Source organism: Alosa pseudoharengus, unplaced genomic scaffold, assembly GCF_046254945.1.
Source record: "Alosa pseudoharengus isolate Yale_2024_CS ecotype anadromous, Long Island Sound unplaced genomic scaffold, YU_APseudo_1.1 YU_APseudo_1.1_scf_9, whole genome shotgun sequence".
NCBI lineage: Eukaryota > Metazoa > Chordata > Actinopteri > Clupeiformes > Clupeidae > Alosa > Alosa pseudoharengus.
In genome coordinates this window covers 35,906,402-35,930,528 of record NW_027468881.1, presented here as the reverse complement: position 1 = coordinate 35,930,528, position 24,127 = coordinate 35,906,402, and the positions used below count along the sequence as shown (strand labels likewise).

The 24,127-nt window shown below is 42.4% G+C and overlaps 1 protein-coding gene across 5 annotated transcripts; it reads left to right on the top strand.

Annotated features, from left to right (window-relative positions):
• Positions 1 to 98: 98 nt before the first annotated feature.
• On the top strand, positions 99 to 22,804 carry eif4ba (eukaryotic translation initiation factor 4Ba). 5 transcript variants are annotated; one of them, XM_076277177.1, is made up of 15 exons: positions 99 to 116; positions 2,430 to 2,570; positions 6,096 to 6,301; positions 8,454 to 8,570; positions 9,426 to 9,480; positions 9,618 to 9,764; positions 9,854 to 9,991; positions 10,235 to 10,417; positions 10,687 to 10,927; positions 11,062 to 11,147; positions 11,708 to 11,951; positions 14,241 to 14,284; positions 14,635 to 14,764; positions 16,923 to 16,991; positions 21,510 to 22,804. In XM_076277177.1, the coding sequence occupies exons 1-15, from the start codon at positions 104 to 106 to the stop codon at positions 21,544 to 21,546; spliced, it is 1,851 nt and encodes a 616-aa protein (XP_076133292.1). In that variant the 5' UTR covers positions 99 to 103; the 3' UTR covers positions 21,547 to 22,804. The 5 variants fall into 5 exon arrangements, with proteins under 5 accessions (XP_076133292.1, XP_076133291.1, XP_076133294.1 ...); XM_076277176.1 differs by having other exon boundaries at positions 16,919 to 16,991; XM_076277179.1 differs by lacking the exon at positions 14,635 to 14,764 and having other exon boundaries at positions 16,919 to 16,991.
• Positions 22,805 to 24,127: the final 1,323 nt, after the last annotated feature.

The following is a 24,127-nucleotide window of genomic DNA, read 5'->3' as shown; positions in this document are numbered from 1 at the left end:
TTGAACAATGCAGTGCAGCTCCTCAGCAAGGCATCAGGTAGTGCGCCGATAGTGGGTTGATGACGCCTCCATCCGGGAATGTCATACGCAAAGGTTCTCCGTCATGGCGGCGTCAGGTGAGGATTATGGTCCGTTCTTGCACCAGTATCGTAATTATTACCTAAAATGGCTAGTATCAAAACACGTTTTAGCAAGATTTTACAGTCGTAAAGGGGTGTGCTCAGCCAGTTTTTGGTGCCATGCGTTTTGTTGTGACTGTAAAAGATAGTTGCAAAAAAAGGTTTGTTCTGGCTAGGACGCTGCGTAGAAACTGCACCAGTAAGGGCTAGCGGTGGCTAGCTAGCCAGCTGGCTGGCCCGATTATTTTAGTTAGCATGCTCCCTAGCAAGGATATCTAAATCCATATTGTACCCTATCTACTAATTGACTGACTTCTTTGATTGAACAAGAGGATGACATGCCGTGCTATTGCATTTTTCTTAGTTGTTAATGCTTAAAAGCCGTGCCGTGTCTCTAGTCCAGCCGTCATTTTGTTTTCTGCAGCCTGTCACGGGAAGTTTTTGTTCAGCGGTGGTAAACGTTTGCTAATTCAGTCGAACCGCTAACGTTATGCTGTATAGTAGTTTAACTTGCTCTGTTGTTTGGAGTACATTTAAATATTTGGAGTGGATTCACTGTCAACAAATATAAGTAGCATCTAGATACAGGATAGGTATTGTTGCCACGCATGAAAACTCTCAGTTTGTTTACCAAGCGCAGGCGCATAGGCCGAGGGAGGGGCGCTCTGTGTTGGGGCTACACTAACTTCACACGTGGACCACTGGAGGGAGGGGGCTCGGGGATATCACTTGTTTGTTTTGAATGACTGATATTCCATCTTTACGTGTTAGAAAGTAACTGTGTTATTTCGCATGTATACTTGCATTTTGGATTCAACAGAGTCTTGCTTTGTTTTCATTTGGGCGTCTTTTGCAATTCGCCTCATGACAGTCCCGTGGTAGATGGGCATGCATTGCCTTTTTGTTGGAAGAAGGATAGGAAAGGTCAACATCGATGCAATTTGTCAAACTAAACTAAACCATTTTCTTTGGTCAAAATACTTTGGGTTTTACTCAAAATACCTGAGTGATGTGTTTTTTTATTTTTTTATATTGTTGTATCGTGGCACCATCCAATAATAGTCCTAAGAATGCCATTTTGCCTTCTCACATTCACACCTAATGTGTGTTATTGAGTGTCAAGAGAAGTGAAATAATCTTAATGATTGTTTTTCTTGGTGCACAATGCCAGTTCTGCTTCCTGGAGGATTGAGCGATTGACAAGAGTGAGACATTGATGAGATGGTCAGTGTAATGCATTGCAGACTTCAGGTTAGACTGATAGATTTGACTATAAACCATGGGTGTTTGTTCCAACTGTGTTGTTTTGCCATGCTTTGGGTTTTGTCCCAGTGGCTTGCTTGGGAGGTCATGGCAGAGCTGTAAACACTTGATTCAGTGGTGCACCAGTGGAATTCCCTGACCGCACACTTTTCCACAATGGTATTTGGGGTCGCAGCAGCGTACTGTAGCACCCTGCTTGCAGAGAAAAACAACATCCCTCTGTAATGTAGGTTGTCAAAACAAGGCAACAAAACGCCCCTGCTCCATCCACCCCACTTGTTTTAGATGCCATTGATTTGGGCTGGACAGAAAGAGCTTTTAAGGGTTCAGCAATTACAGACTCATGGCTGTGTTTGTGTTTGAATAAACTGCGGGTCAATGCTAGATAGTCCACTCACTTTCAGTGTTTCAGTGTTTATGAACCAGGTACAGAAAGAGGTTGCACGGTCTTTGAAAGCATGATGTTCTCACTGAGATCACATAAGTGCATCTTTTGTGGGAGATGATGAAAACAGCATGACTGCATTCATTTCCCTGCAGTTGAATGTTTCTCAGAAGTAGTTACATCAAGCTTTGTTGGATTAAACTGAGCAGTCAAATCTATAATTCTTTAATGGTCACTTCTTATGAGGTTGTGACATTTTATTCATATGAACAGAAGTACATAATAAACGAGTCATGTGATAGCTGTAATAGTCGTGTAATAACTGTTTTTTTTTTCAAGTCCTTAAGGCCCATTCACACCAAGAACGATAACGATAACTATAAATAAATATCGTTCTCGTTAATATGAATGACGACGTTCACACATAAACTATAACGATAACGACATGAAGAACGATATCGTTGGGGATCACTTTCAGAGCGATTTTCAGAACGATAAAATGCTAATAGCCAATCAGAACCCATCAAATTTTAACCGTCACATTCATTAACACAAGGAGAGACTTTGCTTAACGTTGTTCAGTGTGAACGCTTTTATCGTTATGGTTATAGTTATCGTTATCGTTCTTGGTGTGAATAGGCCTTTATTCCCTCATTTTGCAGCTAAGAAGAAAAATAAGAAGGGTAAGACCCTAACCCTGACCGACTTTCTGGCAGAGGACAGTGGGGGAAACCCTCCTCCCAGCTACCCTCCCACGAAGCCCACTAGCTGGGCAGATGAGACAGATGACCTGGAGGGAGATGGTGAGTTACCCATCCCTACTGCCTCTTCACCTATCTCAAGAAGTCTCAGATCCCACCTGAAACCTACAGTGAAAATATTACTGTACTGTATGATTTGTGGACTGAAAGAGTTTATTGCCATTGTGTATGAAAGAAAGATGCACAAATTCCCACTCTGCACACTGCCAACTGCTTGTGGTTTATGATTCCCAGGTTAATATTAATTGCTTCCTGCTGTTAATGGTTTTGTAGAGGCATTGAAAGAAAATATACACAATAATGCTCTTCTAAGACCAATCTTTCAGGGCTAGACAATACCTTAGGACAAAGATTGTGACAACTCGCTGAAATGTTGGTGTTGCATTGTATGGAGAACTGATTTTCTTAAAGACCCATCCACAACTCCAGAACATCTTCACCCACCTTTGTTGTTTTCTGGCTATGTTAGAATGAGTTGAGATTTTAACCAAGTTAGAGATATTAATCATTTCCATATCACTAGATTAGATTACTCTCTAATCTAGTTTTGCACGGTGTATCGATACTAAAAAGGTATCACGAGGCCTTCACGCAAAAAACGATACGATTTCCGACGTTTTTAGAATCGATACTTTATAAAGACCCATCCACAACTCCAGAACATCTTCATCCACCTTTGTTGTTTTCTGGCTATGTTAGAATGAGTTGAGATTTTAACCAAGTTAGAGATATTAATCATTTCCATATCACTAGATTAGATTACTCTCTAATCTAGTGTTGCACGGTGTATCGATACTAAAAAGGTATCGCGATGCCTTCACGCAAAAAACGATACGATTTCCGACGTTTTTAGAATACTTTATAATAACAAAATAATAACATTCTGTGTCTGTGTGAACTGCTGCTCTCACTGCTCCTTGCACGCATCTAGACAAGTGGGCGTGTCAAGCAGGCAGCTCTGAGTGAGTGAGTGCGCAGCAACGTCAACATAGTTATTTGCCGACAGTCCTCGGTCTTGTGGATAAAACAAAAGGTGATGTGAAATCTGAAACTATTTAGGATACATCGCGAAAAAGTGAAGGCAAGCCATCAGGTAGGCCTACACAGTGGCCCGTTTGTAAAATATGTTTCAAAGTCATTTAAAAGTAGTAGGCTACGCATGAAACTTGGCTAAACACCTTGCAGACATATCCCAACATTTTTAAAGAGTTCAAAGAACGACAGGTTAACATGCTATAGAAAACACAACTACATGGTTAGTGCCAAGTTCTTCTCTTCTGTTTTAGTCTAGCCTAAGTGAAACGAGTATGGTTCTCTGGGATAAAGCGAACCTTCCTTCATCAATGAATTTTGACGAGACATAACGAGCTGTAATCATTTTGACGAGACATAACGAGCTGTAATCATAGGGTGCTAACGTAATGAAAGCGCAATGTTCACGCCAGAATAACAGTACCAACACTACCAAACAATCTATTTCATGTTCAGTCAGTAGGCCTAGGCTACTACTGGTAATATTTGTCATCTCATGTAGACTGCAATTTGTTCAATAATTATTGCCCAGATGTAGGATAGGCTACCCGAAATGCGCTAATTAAAGCCCACAGCATATATTACCACCAAAGTGTGTTGAGTCCTAATAATAATAGCATCTTATTGTTACGTGGTAGCAAATCATGTTATCAAAGAAATAGACGTAATGTAGGAATGCACACAGATATATTGCAACAGGTAATGGTGTAGGCCTATCTGACGAAGACCTGAGTGGTTGGAACGTCGTACTTGTACACTGGGCGCAAAGAAGACTATCCTCACATTTTTCCCTTTGCAACTGTCAAATAAATCCCATGAACACGGGAAGGCCTAGGGTAGCCTATACTGTACATCAAATGGCCTAAAGATTAGGCCCCTCTGCATAGCATTTAGTGATTTGCAAGCAGTAATTTCAACACTGACCTTGATCTAGCCTAGTTTGGCTATTTAAAGCTACTTTATTGCCAAAACACAACACAATGTAAATTAACTATAACAAACAATAAAGGACTTAATCACACAAAGTAGGCCTACTATTTTACTGACTATAAAAAATAATAATTATGTAGGAAGTTTAGAACCCAGAATTGACCTGCACACTACAAAAGTGCACCGAATTCAACACAAATGACTCAATACACTTGGAGGAGGTTGAGTCCTTTCTTTTCCAGATATCTTAGGATTTCGCCTTAGTATCGTTTCAGTATCGAGCATCGTGATATTTATGTCAGGTATCGTATCGAACTCTTAATTTTGGTATCGTGACAACACTACTCTAATCATCCTAAAATCGTCTTATACAGTATATCTGCCTGTGTGGGACCACTAAGGGAGAAATGCATCCCCTTTAGCTGCTGATATGGTTAATTAAAAGTATTTCGTCTCTTGTTTTTTTTTGCTCACAGACATTAGAGAGTGTACACACTGCCACTTCTGTCTAAGAATAATACGAAATGGAAAGAGTTGGTAGTAGACTGAGAGCTTCTGTTGAAGAAAAACATTAATTATTCAGGTTGATTTGATGATATTATGAATTAGGGTCGTGTCGATGGACGATATCATATTCGATGGACGATATGATGGTTAACAGACATCACGATGGGAAGCATGCTCTAATGCTTCATGCTGTAATGCTTCTGGCTCTAATATTTTTGCGTGGCTACGGCAATGAAGCGCCAAAGGCGTCCTTCTCCACCATGTTAAAATAAACCATTTCTCTCGTTATAGTTATAGGATCAGAAGATATCCGTCTTTAACTGTAAGGCTTGTATTTCATGCATTTGGCAAAAACCCCAGACAGCAGCGGAGTGGTAATCAGGATTTGTTATTTGTAAAAGTTGTTTACTTAACCCTTCGCAAGCTCCATGTCATCTTCTGCTGATGTTTAAAAGGACCTCAGTGAGTGTGCATACCAAAGTCTGAAGACAGGACTGAAAAAACCAGGCTTACTCTTGCTGCTTTATTTATCTGCATGCGGTGACCAGGCATACAATCGGTGATGAAAAGTATCAATTTATGACTGTGTACTTATTAGGGCGTGTGGTCCCAAATAGTGCCAGCTTTCAAACAGAACATTAATAATGTTACATAAGGCAATAAGATAAAATGATCAGAAACAAAATACAATGTGCTTTGATGACAAAGGTCATAGGTTTTTCAGTCCACATTTATTCATGAGGGGGGTGGTGTTACAATAGTGGCTAAGGAGCTGGGCTTGCATACAGTGACCAGAAAAAGGGATTGATTCCCAACCGTTTTTGCTAAAAGTGTCAGCCAAATGAATGAAGTAATGAGGGAATCCTATTGGGGCTCAAGTTGTACTACTGATTTATCACAAAAAGCTTATCTTATAGGAATGTTTTTGCGTTTGCATTACCGCTGGGGTTAAGGTTAGATTAGAGTTGGTCTTATTGAACTTTATCTCCAAATGTTTAGGCTACATCAGAGTTTCTCTGCCTTTAAAACAGTATCTTCTTATAAGAAAGTAACAAAGAAAACTAAAATACACTGCCCTTGTCATATTCTTCCCTGCAGTGTCCACCTCTTGGCACACAGAGGATGACGTGTACCGGGCACCGCCCATCGACCGCTCCATCCTGCCCACAGCACCGCGGGCTGCCCGGGAGCCCAACATCGACCGTTCACGTCTGCCTCGAAGCCCCCCCTACACTGCCTTTCTGGGCAACCTGCCCTATGACGTCACTGAGGACTCCATCAAGGACTTCTTCCGTGGCCTCAGTGTGAGTGAAGTTGGGTGCCGGGGGGGGGGCTGGCCTAAAGGGATATGACCCACTCACTTTCACATTTGTAATTCTTGGCCAATTGTGTATTTTTGTTATGAAGCATATGTCTTTTAAATAGCTAGTTCTAAAACAGGCTATTGCAATATCTCTAGCTCCCTTTACGGGCCAAAATTTTTTATGTTTAATTTTCATTTACATCAAGAAGTCTTGTATTTATTCTGACAAAGTTATTTGAGGAAAAAGTCCACATTACATTGTATGACAAGACATGATGGAAGTTATATACTTTTTATGTTTGGCAAATAGTCTTAATGTCAACAGTGCCATAGAAGAGAGAGGTATATTAGATATGTTGAGCCCTTAGGGGCTATAAAGGGCCTATATATACAACCCTGACTAGCTGTTAACTGGCAAGAAATTATTTCCTACTCCCTGACCCAAGCAGTTTGGGGGCAGTGTATGAGTTCATTTGCACACCACTACCTCCTATATCTTTACAGAAGAGAACAAAAGGTTTGACCAAGGTGGTGGAGGCTGAAAGTTGAATGTAGCATGAAAACATTTAAATGATTAAGATATAGATAGACTATGCCATTAATATCTCCATAAATATCAATTGAATTTTAAAGTCTTAAATGTTTGGTCAAGGCAAACAGACCCAGACAGGGATTTCTAGGAGAATGAAGCTATAGGGTTCTGCTATTAAAGCCATGGGAGGTCTTTCATTTTGAGGTTTACGACTTGCACTCAGTTCATTTTACTAGAGCTTGACACTACACCGCCTACTTGGAATACCCTCAGGATAGCCATGCTTACTTGGTTCCATTCGTAAATTCAGTCCAGCACTCCGAACATGGACTGAAATACGAACAGACCCAGGCTCATGGACAGGTGCTGTAGCTTGGAAAAATGCAGCATTCCATTTCACTTTTAAAAACACTGTTCCTGACAATGTGGGCTAATGCCAGTAACAGCATCCTTGCTTTGCTTTGATTTGCTGTCTTCACTAGGGGTGGGCGATATATGTCGTCTGCGATAATATCGTGATTGTTGTTTTAAAGATGTGCAAATTGACATTATCGAGTATTTAAATTACTTATGGGGAAAAAACACTCAATCACACATTGAAACCCCATACATTCACTAAATCCATGTGGTGTATGCGAGAGAAGCCCCTGGCTGCAGCAGAGCAAGTGTCACATGATCGCTAGTGGGTCCACGTTGTCACACGCATGCCTATAATGTTTATTTTGGATATTATTTTTTGTCCATATCGCCCACCCCTAGTCTTCACTACATTGAATCACTAGCACCTCCTGAGGTACAGAGTGGCATTATGAGACAGGAAGGCCGGGGGCTCGCTGGTTAGCCAGAGACTTTCTAATGAGGAGACACAGAACTCAAAAAATCCTCCATAGAAGTGCATGGGGTTAGTTTATAACGCCGTTGTCTACACATATCCCACCCCTTCCTCGGCAAAACGTCGACATGTGAATACATTGAGCCAATCATGTGGTGTGATGTGAAGACATCGTGCCAATCATGTCTTGTGAACTCGCCGCTGGAGCAAGGTTGGTGTCGTGAAGCCTTGCGCACGCACATTTCTGCCGAATAGGATGCCCGATGAGTGCCCAAAAAGCGTTGCAATATGGCCGCCGAGTGAAGGGACTTGCCTAAAAGGACTTTGGGTTAGCTTGCTAATATTAGTGTATATCTGGAAAACACTGGTCATAGGCATTTTTGACGTTATGTCACAACAGATATTTCTTCACATTTTCTTACTTTTTCTAGTATTTTTTTTTTTCAAAATGACGTATCCATTCGTTGATCTGACGCTCTTGTTACTGTTGTTTTCCTGTGCAGCGTAAAAACATCTTCCTCTCTCTTACACCCACGTCCCTTGTCCTTGGTGTCCGTCTGTGTACGTGTGAGGTCATTACTCTTACCCTGTCCTCTGGCCTGTCCTCCTGTCCAGATCAGTGTGTACGTGTGAGGTCATTACTCTTACCCTGTCCTCCTGTCCAGATCAGTGTGTACGTGTGAGGTCATTACTCTTACCCTGTCCTCTGGCCTGTCCTCCTGTCCAGATCATTGTGTACGTGTGAGGTCATTACTCTTACCCTGTCCTCTGGCCTGTCTTCCTGTCCAGATCAGTGCGGTGCGTCTCCCCAGAGAGCCCAGCAACCCAGAGCGGCTGAAGGGCTTCGGCTATGCAGAGTTTGATGATGTGGACTCTCTACTGCGCGCCCTCAGCTTGAACGAGGAGGTAAGACCAGCCATCTCTGAAATCACCACCTGTCTTCTCTTAAACATTACACATTTTTAGTTTTTATCAAATGTCTAACAATTTTAAAATTACATCTAAAGATTGGCTCTGTGTGTGTGTGTGTGTGTGTGTGTGTGTGTGTGACCACAGATGTCGAGAATTATTGTTGTTGATATCATAGTCAAATTGTCTTTTGTTACATTGACAGACTTTGTTGTTTGTGTGGTGTGTTGATGTCAGTTCAGACATGACAGTCTTGTTTTTTTTTAAAAACTGCTATATATCTTCACTTCTTAATTTAGCTGTACTACACAATGCTTTATTAGGAATAACAACTTGCAGATGTAGATCAAATATCGTGTAATTTGCTGATACCGTTAACAGGTTGCTGTCCGGTAGAGTTAGGGCTGTGTAGGTCTGGCTACATATTAGAGCCTAACTTATCAGCATGTCCAGAGGCAAATCCCATGTGTAAGTAAGTTTTTTGTTGTCGAGAAAATATAGTAAACAACATTGAGTTTGAGAGTTTGATTATGGTTTTGTTCTAAAACTAGCAAGCTATTTACCTAAAAGGCATGCAGAGCCTTGCAAATGTCACCCAGAGCCTTATTGGTAATATGATAAACTTGTTCACAAGCTAACTGGTGTCTTTTGGTGGTGTCTTTGAGTAACTTGAGGTGAGACTTGCACAAAATTGAGAAAACGCTTTTCTAAAGACCTCACAATAAGTGCTAATTCATTACCACTAGGTGGCACATTTGATATGCTTTGATACCTCAGGAAAAACTGAACTGTAAATATTGTGTTGGTCACATTCCCCATTTATTCCTTTATTTATCTCCTCTGGCTTTTCAGAACTTGGGCAATCGGAGAATTAGAGTGGACATTGCAGACCAGTCCAATGAGAAAGGTGCGTGTTGTGTTAAATGTGCTATATAAGTAAAGTTGACACTTGGCACATTTAAAACTTTTATTTGAGCTAAAGAACTTGCAGTCCCATCATGCCACACATGTTAATCCACGTGCTGTGTGACTTGTACATCTCAGAGCGAGACGATCGCTCCATGTCTGGACGTGATCGCAACAGGGGTGGGGATGGAGGTCCAGACAAGACCGACTCCGACTGGCGAGCCAGGCCCAGCTCCGACACAGACAACGGGCCGTGGAGGGATGATGGGGGCGGGGGCGGAGAGCGTAAGTACACCTGCAGGCAGCACACTGGCAGGAACTGTCCTCTCGCACATGCTCAGACACTCACACCAGCACCACCTGGTCCCTTGCAGGGTCCCGCGATACAGGCTCCCGATTCGAGTCAGATCGATTCCGAGACGGGCCGCGACGAGACGCTGATCGCTATGACGGTGGAAGAGAGCGATACAGGGATCGCTACGATGATCGTGACCGCAGAGACTACGATAAAGGTATGACTTTCATCTAGGTAGTTACCCTCTGTTAGATCTGATAAAGGTATGACTTCCATCCAGGTGTTTCATCCAGGTAGTTACCCTATGTTAGATCTGATAAAGGTATGACTTCCATCCAGGTGTTTCATCCAGGTAGTTACCCTTTGTTAGATCTGATTTCTGTCATGTGTCACCAGGCATCTGCGTATTGTATTGAGCATGTGCGGTGCTGAGCTTCTCTCTGTCTTTATGGTGTTTAAGGCTATGACTCGCGCAGTGGTGGTCGCAGACCATTTGGCAGCGGTTTCCGACGTGATTATGACGACAGGCGGGATGAATATAGGAGTGGTGGTGATCGCTATGGTGATCGCTATGGAGACCGCGATCGTTATGGTGATCGGGAGGACAGATTTGAGAGACGGGAGGAGAGGCGTGAGGATCGAGGTGAGAGCAATTCTGTCATGTTTTATCATTTCATGTGGTCTTACTGGAAACTTACTCTATCAGACTCTCAGAGGGCTTTTTTTAAACTAACATTCAGTACGTATTTTCCTTTGTGTGCAGCATTCTTGAATTTCCCCTTGGGGATCAATAAAGTATCTATCTATCTATCTATCTATCTATCTATCTATCTATCTATCCTCTCGCTCTGTGAAAGTCGTGTAGAGCAGCTGGTGTTTGACACCTCTGGATCCACCCGTGTCACTGTGCAGGTCCTCTCCAAAGACCCAAGCTCAACCTGAAGCCCCGCAGCGTGCCAAAAGAGAGCGAACCAAGCGACAGCTCCTCCGCTCCGTCGGGCCGGGCCGCCTCCATCTTCGGAGGGGCCAAGCCTGTGGACACGGCGGCCAAGGAGCGTGAGGTGGAGGAGCGGCTGAAGAAGGAGCAGGAGAGGCTGCAGAGGCAACTGGACGAGGAGAAGGTCAAAGGGCCTGAGCGCAGACCCAGAGAGAGGTGAGGGCCTCTCTGCAGAGCACAGAATAGCCAGACATATTTTCAAAGGAGCTTTATGGTCTGTAATGGTCCATAATGTTTATTGTGGTCAGTCCTTTGGGTCTGTGCCATAAATGAGCCCTTCATTCCTCCAGGCATCCCAGCTGGCGCAGTGAGGACCAACTCGAGCGCTCCAGGACAGGAAGTGAGTCTTCACAATCAGGCAGCATGACAGGCCGAGGTATGAGGTCACGACCCCCAGCACTCAACAGTCCAGCTGGTTGTTGGAGTTCCTTTATAGAGGTCATGTTATATTGACATCAGATTTGTAGCCTGGTTGTTGCAGTATATGGAGGTTTGCTAGAAAAGGGGTCTGATATGCTAAACTGCAAGATCATTCAAAAACATTGCATGATTGCACCCACCCCTCGTATTGCCTCACTTGATTCTTTTCAGCTTTTTGTACATTCTTACGGAACCCCAGAGGTGTCATAGCAAGGTCATTTTTTAGTCAAACGAGCACACAATTTAGTCAAATGAGCATGCATTCTCTTGATAAACAAAACAAATTTGTAATGACACATCCCGGCCTCCGTACATTCTTGTTGCTTCTGCAATTGCTGGTTGCACCTCCTTTTTTAAAAAAAAAACTTCCTGTGAATAACTGTCCAAACCATATCTGGCTACTTGGTCTTGTTTGATAAATAATATTTTCCTGCTGGTTCAATTTGTATCCAGTTTGATGAATGAAAATCTATTGAACATGCATGAGAACTATAACATCATACTTAACCTCTACAGGTTCTCGGCGTAGAGAAAGCGAGCGCTCGGTGGAAAACGAGGTGTTTAGCGGGCGTGACGAGGAGCCTCCCTCACCTAGCAGCCAAGCCCCGTCCCCCAAACAGGAAGCGCTGCCACTCAAGGTGGTGCCTGCCCCGCCCCCCAGGGAGAATGCCTGGGCCAAGCGGAGTGCTCTGAGCAGCAGCGATGGAGACGGCCGGCCCTCCGCATCCCCCAGCAACGCCAATCCCCCCAAACCCAGCAGGTCAGAGGGCACGCACTGCCCACAGAACACCACAACGCCACACCAGTCAGCACTCGCTCCGCTCAGACCCTTCTAGAAGTTAGGCAGTCACATGTATTGATCTAGCAGAAATGTTTTCCCTAAAGTATTACAGTGCAGTTGCTTTTTCCTCAGTATTTTTCCCCCAGTCCTGTGACACTGTATCTCTCCTAGTTTAGAGGAGCACAGTTGGCTAGGCTAGGCAGAAGTAGCACTATTAGTTAATAAACACTATTGAACACTTTTTTTATTTATTTTATTTTATTTTACCTTTATTTTACCAGGAAATAATCCCATTGAGATTCGGATTTTCTTTTTTTCAAGGGAGTCCTGGCCAAGACAGCAGCATAATAGTATAATATATACAGTGAAAAACAGACAACATAAAACCGAAAAAGACAGTTGGCAATTTAACATTATCTCAACATGATCACCAGCAGCACTCAGTAACAGCACATGTGTATTTAGTACTCAAATAGTCCTTTATCCTAGTTTTAAACTGTGTCATTGTTCAATCAATCAAGATGATTCTGGAATGTATACCAGGATGAGGGTGCAAATGCTTTAAAGGCACTTTCACCGAGGACAGTTAATGTTCGGGGAATGTCGCACATGATTTGCCCATATGATCGAAGATTACAAGTCCTGGTTATGACTTTAGGAGACAGGAGAGAACATAAGCAAGGAGGCAGTTCACACAGTATGGCCTTATAAAGAAGAATATACCAATGCTCCAACCTGCGATTGTGCAAAGAAGGCCAACCAACACTCATACAAGCTACAGTGATGAGTACGAAAAATAGAATTAGTTAAAAATCTTAGTGCTGCATGGTATACTGAATCCAGCATTTTTGGAAAAGATTGATTTGCATGGATGTATACATTATCACCATAAATCAGTATTGACAAAAATGTTGCTTGTAAGTCTTTTTCTCACACTAAAAGAGAAACAGCATTTGTTTCTATAATAGAAAGTTTTTTTTGCTAGACACTCTATATGCTGCTTGAAGGACAAACTTTCTTCTAAGAAGAAACCATGATATTTGTAGACTGATACTCCTTCAATTACTTTCTCATCTAGTGTTACAAACTGACAAGTATCGTCTGTGTTCCTTGATTTAGAGAAGCACGTAATTTTAGAGTTTAGTACAAGTCTCAATGTATGGAGATTCTTCTTAATAATGTTAAAAGCTTAACTCAATTAACACTTAACACTTTTCTTTTCAGCGAAGAAGTAAGCCTGTTTACCTCTATTTCCTTCAGCAATGGATTTTAAACCATAATATGATCATATCATGTCAATGATCATATCCTTTCTAGATATGGATATGGAAGTTAGCCTCTAGGTCCTGGAACATGTGAAAAGGCTGTTCTCTGAACAAATCTCTGAGTTGTTATGACTTTCTTAATGATACATGACCACTTAGTACACTGTCATGACTCACTGAGTTTAAGTAACATAGTTACTGCTTTGTGTTCTCTGGGGAGCATGCGCCAATCTGTCATTCAACAAAAGCTACCTTTGTGCAGCATGAACTATGTATAATTGTTGTTGTAAAGAGGACATATTATGCAAATGTACCTTTTTTTTAGTGCTTTTACGCATGTAGGCTTGCTACCAAAATATAAAGATAACGCAAGCCAGTAATTTGTCTTTTGCTGCCTAAGTCTGAAGACATGATTCAGAAAGCAGTTCAGATTCTGCTGGCTAAAGTGACGTAACGTCTACTAGCTTGTTGAATAAGTCCACCCCAATTTCACCAATCTGGACAAGTGACTGCAGAATGAAAATGTGAAAGTTTGCTCTTTTCCCATAAGCTTGGGACCTGTTAGCAATGTCGAAGTGAAGCCATCGAGCAAGATGCTTGTGTTTGTAAGATAAGTGTGTTGTGGTGCTCATTTTGGTATTTTGTGTGTTTGTACTTTTTTTGTATAGTATTTTTGACACAGATGTTTTGTTAAGTCTTCATGAATCTATTTAAAATGGTGGGAAAATGGGTGAAATATGTCCTCTTTAATGAAAGACCCTTTGGTAGGGGCCCTTTTTAGAGATATTTTTTCTCAGTGCACTCAAACCCCACTTGTTGCTTCATAAACCACCATAAAATCAGCCACCTTGTTCCATTAAACCTATTTGGATTCAGCTCCGTTGCACTGGGCAACTGTACTCACAAGGCCCTTTAAAGTTCTTATATTCATACAGGTCTTAGATATATTGGTGAAAAGACCATGATGTATAAAGAACACATTTATATATTTTTTTTCCCTCAGCTCTCCAAGCTCAGCTGATGAGAAAGATCCCCAAAGAGGCAAAGGTAAGAAAAAGGCTCGGCGGGCCACTTGTTATCTGTTTTGGCCTCAGTATATCTGAAATCTCCAAATGTGCCCCCTCATTATCCCGTCTTCACCAGCTGCTGTGTGTGACCCAGAACACTGCTCAGTCTCCGTACTCCGTGGGACTGGCATCAGCGTGTGTTGTGGTGCTACTGTATGTGTGTGTAGTTAGAGCTCTAGCCACTAAAGGCCATGGGAGGATGAGCGTGGTCAGAGCTCAAGTGGCCTGCTCTAAGCCTGACCCCGGGCCTTCAGCAGCTTCCCCACCCCCCTCCCCACCTTCCTTCTGGCGTTCCCTCCAGCCAGCTCAACGTTGGCCTCTCCTTTCTAGATGAGAACCAGGCCGACGGCGTGCGCCGGGAGCGGGGGCCCAAGCGAGGGCGGGCAGGGGCCTCGGGCCCCACAGCGGGCAGAGGCCGCGGGGAGGCAGCCAGCCGAGACCGGCGGAAGGAAGCGGACAGGTCAGCCAATCAGTGGCGCCCCTGGTGGCCATCTAGCGCCAAACAGGGCACAGGGTTCTTTCGGCTCCGCCCATCTCCCCACAGGCACTGTGTGCCAGCCAGCTCTGATGTTGTTCTGCCAGATTGGATTTTCAGTTCAAACCATTTGGGACATTTGATATGCACTAGAGATGGGTGGACTTGGGGGACCTTTTCTATTAGACTACTCCAGAGCCTAGTGTGCGTGTGTGTGTGCGTGTGTGTGTTTGCATAAGCCCCCATGAAGATCGTATAACTCATTTTCATACGGTGAGCTTACATGTACTTGCCAACCTCACACTGAATCAGGTTCAGCGTTTTCCGGGGTTGCTTTCTGTCTCACATGCTTATGCTTCTCCTGTGCGTGTTGCTGTTTAAATCATCAGCACTTGACCTCTCTGGCCTCTCTTCTCTTTCGGGGTCAGTACGGCGTAGAACAACTGAGGTGCTGATGATTTTCATACCTTCTGTCCCCATCTCTGTATCCCAGCCTTACGTCCAAGCAGCGCATTGTTAAAGGAATTATCCGGAGTAAAATGCACTTCAGATCGATTTCCGGATGATTGGGGGTACATACGTTGAGTTGACATCAAAATGATGTCATTCGGATGTGTTTTGAGAAAGTTCGATTGTACCGTTTTCAGTCACAACTCGTAGCCTGGAAGTGAGCGGGGCATTTCAATTGCGCCGCTACAAAACGCTATTTTTATACCTCTTCTACAGTTCCAAACAACATAACACTTACGTGGTAGTGAGTAGAGGGTCCCTAAAGCCAAACCGAAGTATCCCGAGGTCGAATAGAGAGTCCAGAATGAATTTCATCAAGCCAGTACCTTTCCGGAAATTTTGCCATCTTTGCCGCCACCTTGAGGGGAAAGTCCGTAGGAGCCTTATTGCTGAGTGTTTTGTAACACGCTCTGGAAATTCACAATTACGTCGCCGTTTAAAAAAAAAAAAAAAACAGTCCAGTATTTCTTTCGAAATTGAAATGAAGTTGTATGGACTGGACTATGTTTTTTTTTTTTATACGGCGACGAAATTGTGAATTTCCAGAGCGTGTTACACAGCAATTAGACTCCTACGGACATTTCCGGAAAGGTACTGGCTTGATGAAATTCATTCTGGACTCTCTATTCGACCACATAAAGACCTCGGGATACTTCGGTTTGGCTTTAGGGACCCTCTACTCACTACCACGTAAGTGTTATGTTGTTTGGAACTGTAGAAGAGGTATAAAAATAGCGTTTTGTAGCGGCGCAATTGAAATGCCCCGCTCACTTCCAGGCTACGAGTTGTGACTGAAAACGGTACAATCGAACTTTCTCAAAACACATCCGAATGACATAATTTTGATGTCAACTCAACGTATGTACCCCCAATCATCCGGAAATCGATCTAAAATGCATTTTACTCCGGATAATTCCTTTAAGAATCAGTTGAGGTGCAGATGATTAATCAAAGCAAAGATGGCCTTCCTGGTGTGCTGTGCAGCTTTCTTGCCACGGTTGCTGTCCGCACGGCCTCATTCAGCTGCTCACGCTGCCACGGTTGCTGTCCGCACGGCCTCATTCAGCTGCTTGCGCTGCCAGCCACACTTGCACTCTCCAACACATTGAAAGCCTGTGCTGGTTGTGTTCACGCCAGTTGTGCTATTTCTGTTAAAAATACATAATTATGCATACATGCTTTTATTTGTTTGAAGGACAAGCCTGGCACACATGTTCAGTCATTTATGTACAGCCTTCACAGTGGATGCTTTTACAGCATGTAAGAGATCTTTTTCTGAGCGTAGGCTGCTACAGTAGATACCATATCCTGAAAAAAGAAGGTTGAGACCAAGAAAAAACACTTTTCCTGTTTTGAGACACTCTAACTTGAGGCTCTAACTAATCTGAAAAGCCAACCAGAACATGTTTTGAATTACCAAATCATGGAAAATACTCTAAACTGGACTTGTCAATTACTTAATAGAACTTAATTGAAACCCAAATAGTTATGTGAGTTATGAAATTGAAACCAAATGGAACACTGAAGTCTGGAGTGTGTGTGTGGTGCATCCGTGTGTGATGGTGTGGTTTGTGTGTGTGACACAGTTCCAGGTCTCTGCTCTTTGACTGTATTGTACGTTGCTTGTAGAAAGGACGGCAGAAGAGAGTGTGACCTCAGACCCGCACCAGAGCCAAAGAGATATGAGGAACCTCCTTGCCCTGTGAGTGTGTCTCTCTCTCTCTGGTTGTGTCCCCTCCCCCAAACCATACCACCCCACCACTAACCCCCCAGCAGAGCTTAGCACATGTTGTGTGGTTCATGCTTTTCAGAGACACAAGGCAGGTGTGTCATGGGTGTAGGGATTGGGATCTCCAGAGACACCACTGTCTTTTTAGTCATGATTCAGTAAGGTCATATTGTGCAAGGGATGTCAAAAGTATAGAATAGAATTTAATTTAAAAAAATACTCAGTGCCAAGTTTTTTGAAGTAATTGATATGGTTATTCTGAATTAAAATATTAACCTTAATGCCTTAAAATGCAAAATATTACATATTGTGATGTCGTGAGATGCTTTGTGAAGTGTAACTATACTTAACACCCAGTTGCAGGTAGAGGAGTTGTTGAAATTCCTGCTGATGTACGCAATTTACTCAGCAAGGATGCATTTTAAGGTGTCCGTAACTCTAATCCCCTTTTCGACCCATTCAGCAAATCGCTCCTCACTGTCCTGTTCTGTGTTTGTATTCCTAAGAAGCTCCAGTGTTAGTACACGGTCCTGGTTCTGTAAATGGGAGACAAACATAGTGGGTCGGCCCAAGCCATAAGCAATCCCAGTCAGTCAACATGGGGCTGCAGGAGTGCCGAAGGGAGGGATGTAATTGGCTGTTGAGCTGAAGTATCAACATTTCCACAACAATGAATTATGGACTACATCTTCAGCAATTCAGTGCTTTGTATGAAATCTGAGATTTTAGAAACATATTTGCTGTCTGCTGCCTGCCACCAAATAATTTAAGAGGTCCAAGTATGTTATCACAAAATTGCATCATAGGCAACAAGTTTTGCCGTGGTTACACAACAAAATTCATTAAACACCATTGTATCGGGTATGTGGTTTCACATTCATGATATGAGAAAGTTAATCAGGCACAGTTATAAAAAAAAAATCTGTCTTAAAATTGTTGATGAGTTCATGTTGCCATAAAGCTTGTTTACAGAATGTGGAACCGGAACTTGTTGAGTGATTGTGAGTCCTCTTTTTAAAAGTATACCCACTCAAACCATCTGAATAATATCTGTCTGAAATTATATAGATTGTCATTTTGCTAAAGATTATTCTGTCCTTTTTGAATGAATGATACTTCCTGACAGATGGGCAGCATGCTATGCTGTTTACTATGCTCTAGCAAGGTAATGAACCTGAAAACAATCAGCCTATCACTAGCCTGGGAATACCCATACGAACTTTCGCCAAATTTGGGATGTGCTCTGCACATCCGTCTGGCCAAGAGGCCATTGAAGCCCATTTCCAATGTCCCTAAAACATGGACACACAAATACAATTGCTAATCCGGCATAAACGTGTATTTCTTTGGAATTGAATAAACAACTGCATTTACAAGATTGCTATACTTCTGAAATGATTTGGTGAGAGTTTAATGTACCAATTGAAGTTTAATTTCACTGCTAGTTACGCCCCTGCTGGAAGTTGTAAGTCAATTAACCTTTTCCAGACCCACTCTCAATTGAGAAGGGTTTGGTGTCAACAAGGCTAGCCCATCACCCTACTTCACTGCTATTATGGTTGTGAGTGAACTTCTAAACAGTGTGTTTTGTAGACATGACCTCAGCCACGAGAGAAAAAGTACAGAATAAGTGGTTGAATGCTTTACAGAAAAAAGTACTGTCAGAAATCACACTGATCTCTGTTAAGTCCATCTTACAAAGCTTTTTGGAAGGTTTGAATATGATGCCATATCTTGTCATTTGGATAAGTTCCCTCACAGACTGCTAATTTCAAATGCCTATGATTGTTCTTTTATAGGATCCTTTGTGTACATTGTACAAACGTGACAGTCCTCTCAGATGAATGGTTATATTGGTTTGTCCATTTGCTCCCAAAATAGCAATTTCAAGAAACAAATCCTCCCACTGATCTCTTTAGGTGGTGGGATGCGGGTGCAACACCCAGCCCCACCTCTAGCACAGGTTGTTTTGCTGTGCTCTATTTTAATATTGCCAAATGTTCAGGGTGGTGCAGTACTTTCTTGAGTAACACTTTAGCAAAAGGCTAAAGGAGTCTTCCAAATGCACACATTTATAATTCTCCTTTATGAGTCATTCATCATTTCCCTGAGTAACCTCCGCGGCAGTTGCATTGTCCTTGATTCTGAATTTGCATTTGGAAAATATGTATGTATCTCAGAAATTATTTAAGGGATAACGGCTGCCAAGGTCAAGTCAAGTCAAGTTTATTTATATAGCGCATTTCATACACAGAGGTCATTCAATGTGCTTTACATAAACAAAACCAAACAATAATAACAAATAAAAGCATAGAAGGGCAATATAGTCAAAGAATAGTTAAAAGATAAAGATCATAATAAAAAGAAAACATAAAACAAGGTAAAATCATTTAAAAATAAAGAATAATTAGTAAGCAAAACAAAGGCAAAAGTAGTAAAAAAAGTAATAAAAGACAAAGTAGAATAATTATCAAGGCAGATTCAAAATTATACGGAATTAATGGATGAGGGCGAGGGGCAAAAAACTCCCCGATGATAACGAAAGTTGTACAACAAGCTGAACTAGTGAGCGTCTTTTTAAACGGAACCGCGTGTTTCCTTTGCTTTACAGTGGCAACCGGGTGATAAGCGGGATAACGGCCTTCGAGGTGTGTCCAGTTATACGGAATTAATGGACTCCGCTGCGCGCCGGGGAGTTTTTTGCCCCTCGCCCTCGTCCATTAATTCCGTATAACAGGACACCTCGGCGGCCGTTATCCCTTACATAATTAGCATGAAGACGACAGATTTATTTCTCATTGTTGCTTTTTATAATGGCATAAAATAATGAAAACACATGAGAGTCAGAAGCTACAGCTGTTGTTGGTAGAATGTGAATTAATTTAGCATATGGTAGTTATCATGTATTCAGTCCCTCTTTTGACCAAAACAGTTCAGCTTCTATTAACGTCAGTGGATGTTGAGCAGAAACATGTGTTTTCCTCTCCGTTTCAACCCTTGCCACCATCTAATCGCTTTCGTCACAATTTCCCATGACTGGTTCTGGTTCTAAACACTAGTAGAACCAAACTAATTCTGTGATGTAATGGTCAAAAAATAGAAATCCATTCAATAACAATGTAATAAGCCCCAGTGGGTTATAGTCACTGATGAACAGCCACAGGATGTTTACTGGGTAGAGTGGGTGGGGGGTGTTTCTATTCTAGTACTCCATAGGTGCATTACTTTCACCCCTCAAATACACCTATAAATTGTCATTATTTACTACCTCCACCTAGGAGGTCATGTTTTCTGTTTGATTGTCAGCAGTATAATGCGAAACATACCTGTGTAAGTTTCATGAAACATGGTGAAGGGGTGTAGCATGGGTAAAACCCCATTAAGCTCTGAAGCACAGGGGTTGTATTCACGTTAGCTTGTAGAGATAGGGCCATTTAGCCCTGGCAGAGGTCTGCACCCTCCGAGCAGCCTTCTAGTTAAAACATCTCACGAGGGTTATACACGTGAGCTTTTAATATCACTTGGCTATTCAGTTAAAACATGCCTACACATTTCAGCCATCATGACCCTCGTCAGGGAAGTGGATTTAGTGTCTCAGATTTCTGCATAATGTTTGAACTATTTGGAAGAGCGCGAGGGACACCCGACAGTGGAGCCCATCAGCCCTCATTTCACGATGTGTGTGCCCTTCTAGTTAACTCCTCCTGTGTGCCCTTCTAGTTAACTCCTCCTGTGTGCCCTTCTAGTTAACTCCTCCTGTGTGCCCTTCTAGTTAACTCCTCCTGTGTGTGCCCTTCTAGTTAACTCCTCCTGTGTGCTCCTCCTGTGTGCCCTTCTAGTTAACTCCTCCTGTGTGCCCTTCTAGTTAACTCCTGTGTGCCCTTCTAGTTAACTCCTCCTGTGTGCCCTTCTAGTTAACTCCTCCTGTGTGCCCTTCTAGTTTACTCCTGTGTGCCCTTCTAGTTAACTCATATTATCATGCAAAAATACTCTTTTCAACCAAAACATCATTAGTGAAAAAAGAAATCAACTGAAATGTGCTAAAACTGATTGAAATCAAAATGAAAAGTAATGTAAACAAATAAACTATAACTATAGATATCTTTTCATCAGCTCTTTTCAGCAAACGTCCTGCATGGTAGAGGCCCTCAAGCTTGTATTTATCTCTTTCCGTAGCAGTTGATCTTGTTCAACATGATTTATGTCAGAAGTGTGAGAGAAAAGTATCTGCAAAGACAACCAGAAATAATCATGATGAAAACAAAAACGTCACCACCCTGTAGCTGAGAATTGTCAAGTTTAGAAATAACTCTGGTGTTTGGCCATGGGAGAAAAGGTCACTTTCATGTGGAAATAACTGCTGTTGTAAACCATCAAAAAAAACAGGTTGTTTTTGAGTAGTCTCCCCAACTCTTAACCCCTAATGTCTGAATAAGAGCCAGAATATATGTGCTACTCTACATGAACTTTCTCTGTCTTCTGTTCATGCAGAAATTCAGCTCAGCCAGTAAATATGCCGCCTTGCTAATGGATGGTGATCAAGGAGATGACGCAGATGGAAGTGTGGATTGAGAAGAGGAGGAATCAGGTGCCGTTAGAACCAATCAAATCTCCAGATACTTTGAAGCAACAGCACTGAAGGCTACCCAACTCTTGTCCTACATCTAAAGTGAAAAACAAAACCATACCCCACAACCCAACTCCTCTCTTGTGGACTGTACCTAAACCTAGTGAAATACTGGACTTGTTTTAAAATAGGGGAAATGAAATGTTGAATAAATGACTATAACAAATAAGCGGGGATTAAAAAAAAAGAATCATGGTCTTACTGCTGGGACATATACAATCATACACCATTGCACTTTAGGTGGGAACCTTCTATTTCAGCCACGGCTCAGGCAGACATTAGTTTCCATTAGGTTTTGAATGCTACCTCCATTTAAGAATGATATACCCGTAGGTGTTATTGTACTTTCCGGACTGCAGATGGCAACATTCTGGATGCACAATACATATCCACTCCTATCTGTCTGTTAAGTTTAGGTGAAGCTGTTGCAGTGTAGAGCAAATTGAGACATTCACCCACTGCAACTGGACTGGTAGGCCATGTGTGTGGAGCAGGTAAGTTACTTCAACCGTGGAACGAGTTTCATGGTGTAAACCATATATGGTTGGCAGGTATACCTCATCCATATGCACTGCAGGATTCCACCCAGTGTTAGCCAGGCTGAACCCAGATGAACCGGTTAGCAAATTTGAATTTGCTCTGCAGGTTCATCTGGAAAGGTTCCCATTGACCATCTGTTTCCAAATCACCTAAAAGCCAGGAAGGTGTAAGTTCTTTGGAATTGTATAAACAACTGCTTGGTTTAAAGGAAAGGTGTATTTGCTGCACCTCTGAAATGATTTGGTAAGCTTTAATGCACTGAATTTAAGTAACCATTGATGATTGCGCCCCTAGAAGTCGTAAAATGGGAAGTTTGGAAATGAGTGTCAATGTGATCTGTTCCAGATGGACCTGCAGAGCAAATTCAAATTTGTTGACAGGTTTGTCTGGATTCACCCAGGCCAACCCTGAGGTAATGACCCATAATCATTTATGAAGGTGTACTCCAGGCATATGTCATTCCTAAATGTCTCCGTGAAAAATAACCTTTGGACAGAAGTGATATGTTTATTCATCTGCAACTAGTTTGACATAGCAGCCTAGCTCTGCTTACGAATGCCTTACTCTTGTACAGGTAGCAATAGAGAACAAAGGAGGGGAGAATAAACTCAAGACAGTTTTTGAGGAAGCCATCTTGATCTTCATGTTTGTTTCAAGTTAATTGTTGGAGGCAGTCTGTAAAACGCCGCAAAACTTAAACTTGCTAAAAGTTTCAGAATTACTATTTGTAGGACTGTGATGTTTAAGGACTGTCGTTGAAATGGAGGTATATTAGTATCACTGTCTTGTTTATTTCGGCCTGCACACTGTCATAGTACTGTTTAAACATTAAAACAAATCAGATGTCACCAGGAATGCTAATGCCATGATAAGCTGTCCAGGAAGAATGCAAAAACATTTTTGTGTTCAAGTCATGCTGTGCCTTGTGAGTCTGCAGCCAGTGTTGAACTCTGACCCCAGACTCCAGAGCAGTGTGCTGTGTTCTCAGCAGAGGAGCCTCTGAAAGCGCTCACTATCCTTGACTCCCATGAAAACATAAACAGACTTGCAAGTCCCCACCATGGGAATGTTGGGTTGCTGTAATCAGCCCATTATGTTTCAAGAGGGCTTGCGCAACCCAAATGGATGTAAGGAATCTATTACTTAGTCATTCCTCTGGGCCGATGGAGTGCCATATTCACCATACGCCCACACTATATTTTCCACATGTAAGTGCTAAGAAATTGTTGGATTTTTCACAAGCACATAAATATTAAGTCATTTCTCACCAAACTTCACCAAGTTCTACTTCAGATTTCTGACTCTGCCATTCTTCCAAAATAGAAGTAATGATTTTCTTTTACATTGAATAGAAACATTAGGAGCTGAACCCAGCTCTCAAAATAGCAAGACTGGCCCAAGAACAAGCAAAGATCTGAACTGTACAAAACACCCTCTGTCTCAGTCACATCCCTTGCATTTGAAACCATCGCTACATTCACATCCATTTGACCCTCATCTGGACCAGGGCCAAAATAAATGAACCTTAACCCTGCCTGACAAGGCCCATTAACTTAGGCTGCCGCCCCCAGGGCATATCGGTTCTTGGGTCAACAACGTGGAAACAGACCGAGCCGTGGGATGCTGCTGCATGAGGGGGCCTGGGAGAACACCACAGGAACCCAGTGTTCCCAGCATGCAACAGCTGTGCGTCCCCCTGAGACGAGCTGCCTTCTCCTCACTGTCTCACTGGTCTTGCCTTTTCATGCGTGTGCACTGTCTGCATGTAGCATGTCGGTGTAATGAAGGCCTGCCTTCAACAATGAATACACTTTATGGGCCAGTTTCCTGCACAAGGATGAGCGTTTCACAGGCCCATTAACTTAGGCCACTGTAACCATATAAAAGAAACTGACTCTTATCACTAGAAATTCAGCAATCCATGTCGTCAAAGTAACGCTAA

Excerpts from the sequence above, each read along its gene's own strand:
- eif4ba (XM_076277176.1), top strand. Across the intron at positions 2,571-6,095 it reads AGATGACCTGGAGGGAGATG|TGTCCACCTCTTGGCACACA; the intron begins GTGAGTTACCCA and ends TCTTCCCTGCAG. Across the intron at positions 14,765-16,918 it reads CGGCGGAAGGAAGCGGACAG|AAAGGACGGCAGAAGAGAGT; the intron begins GTCAGCCAATCA and ends CGTTGCTTGTAG.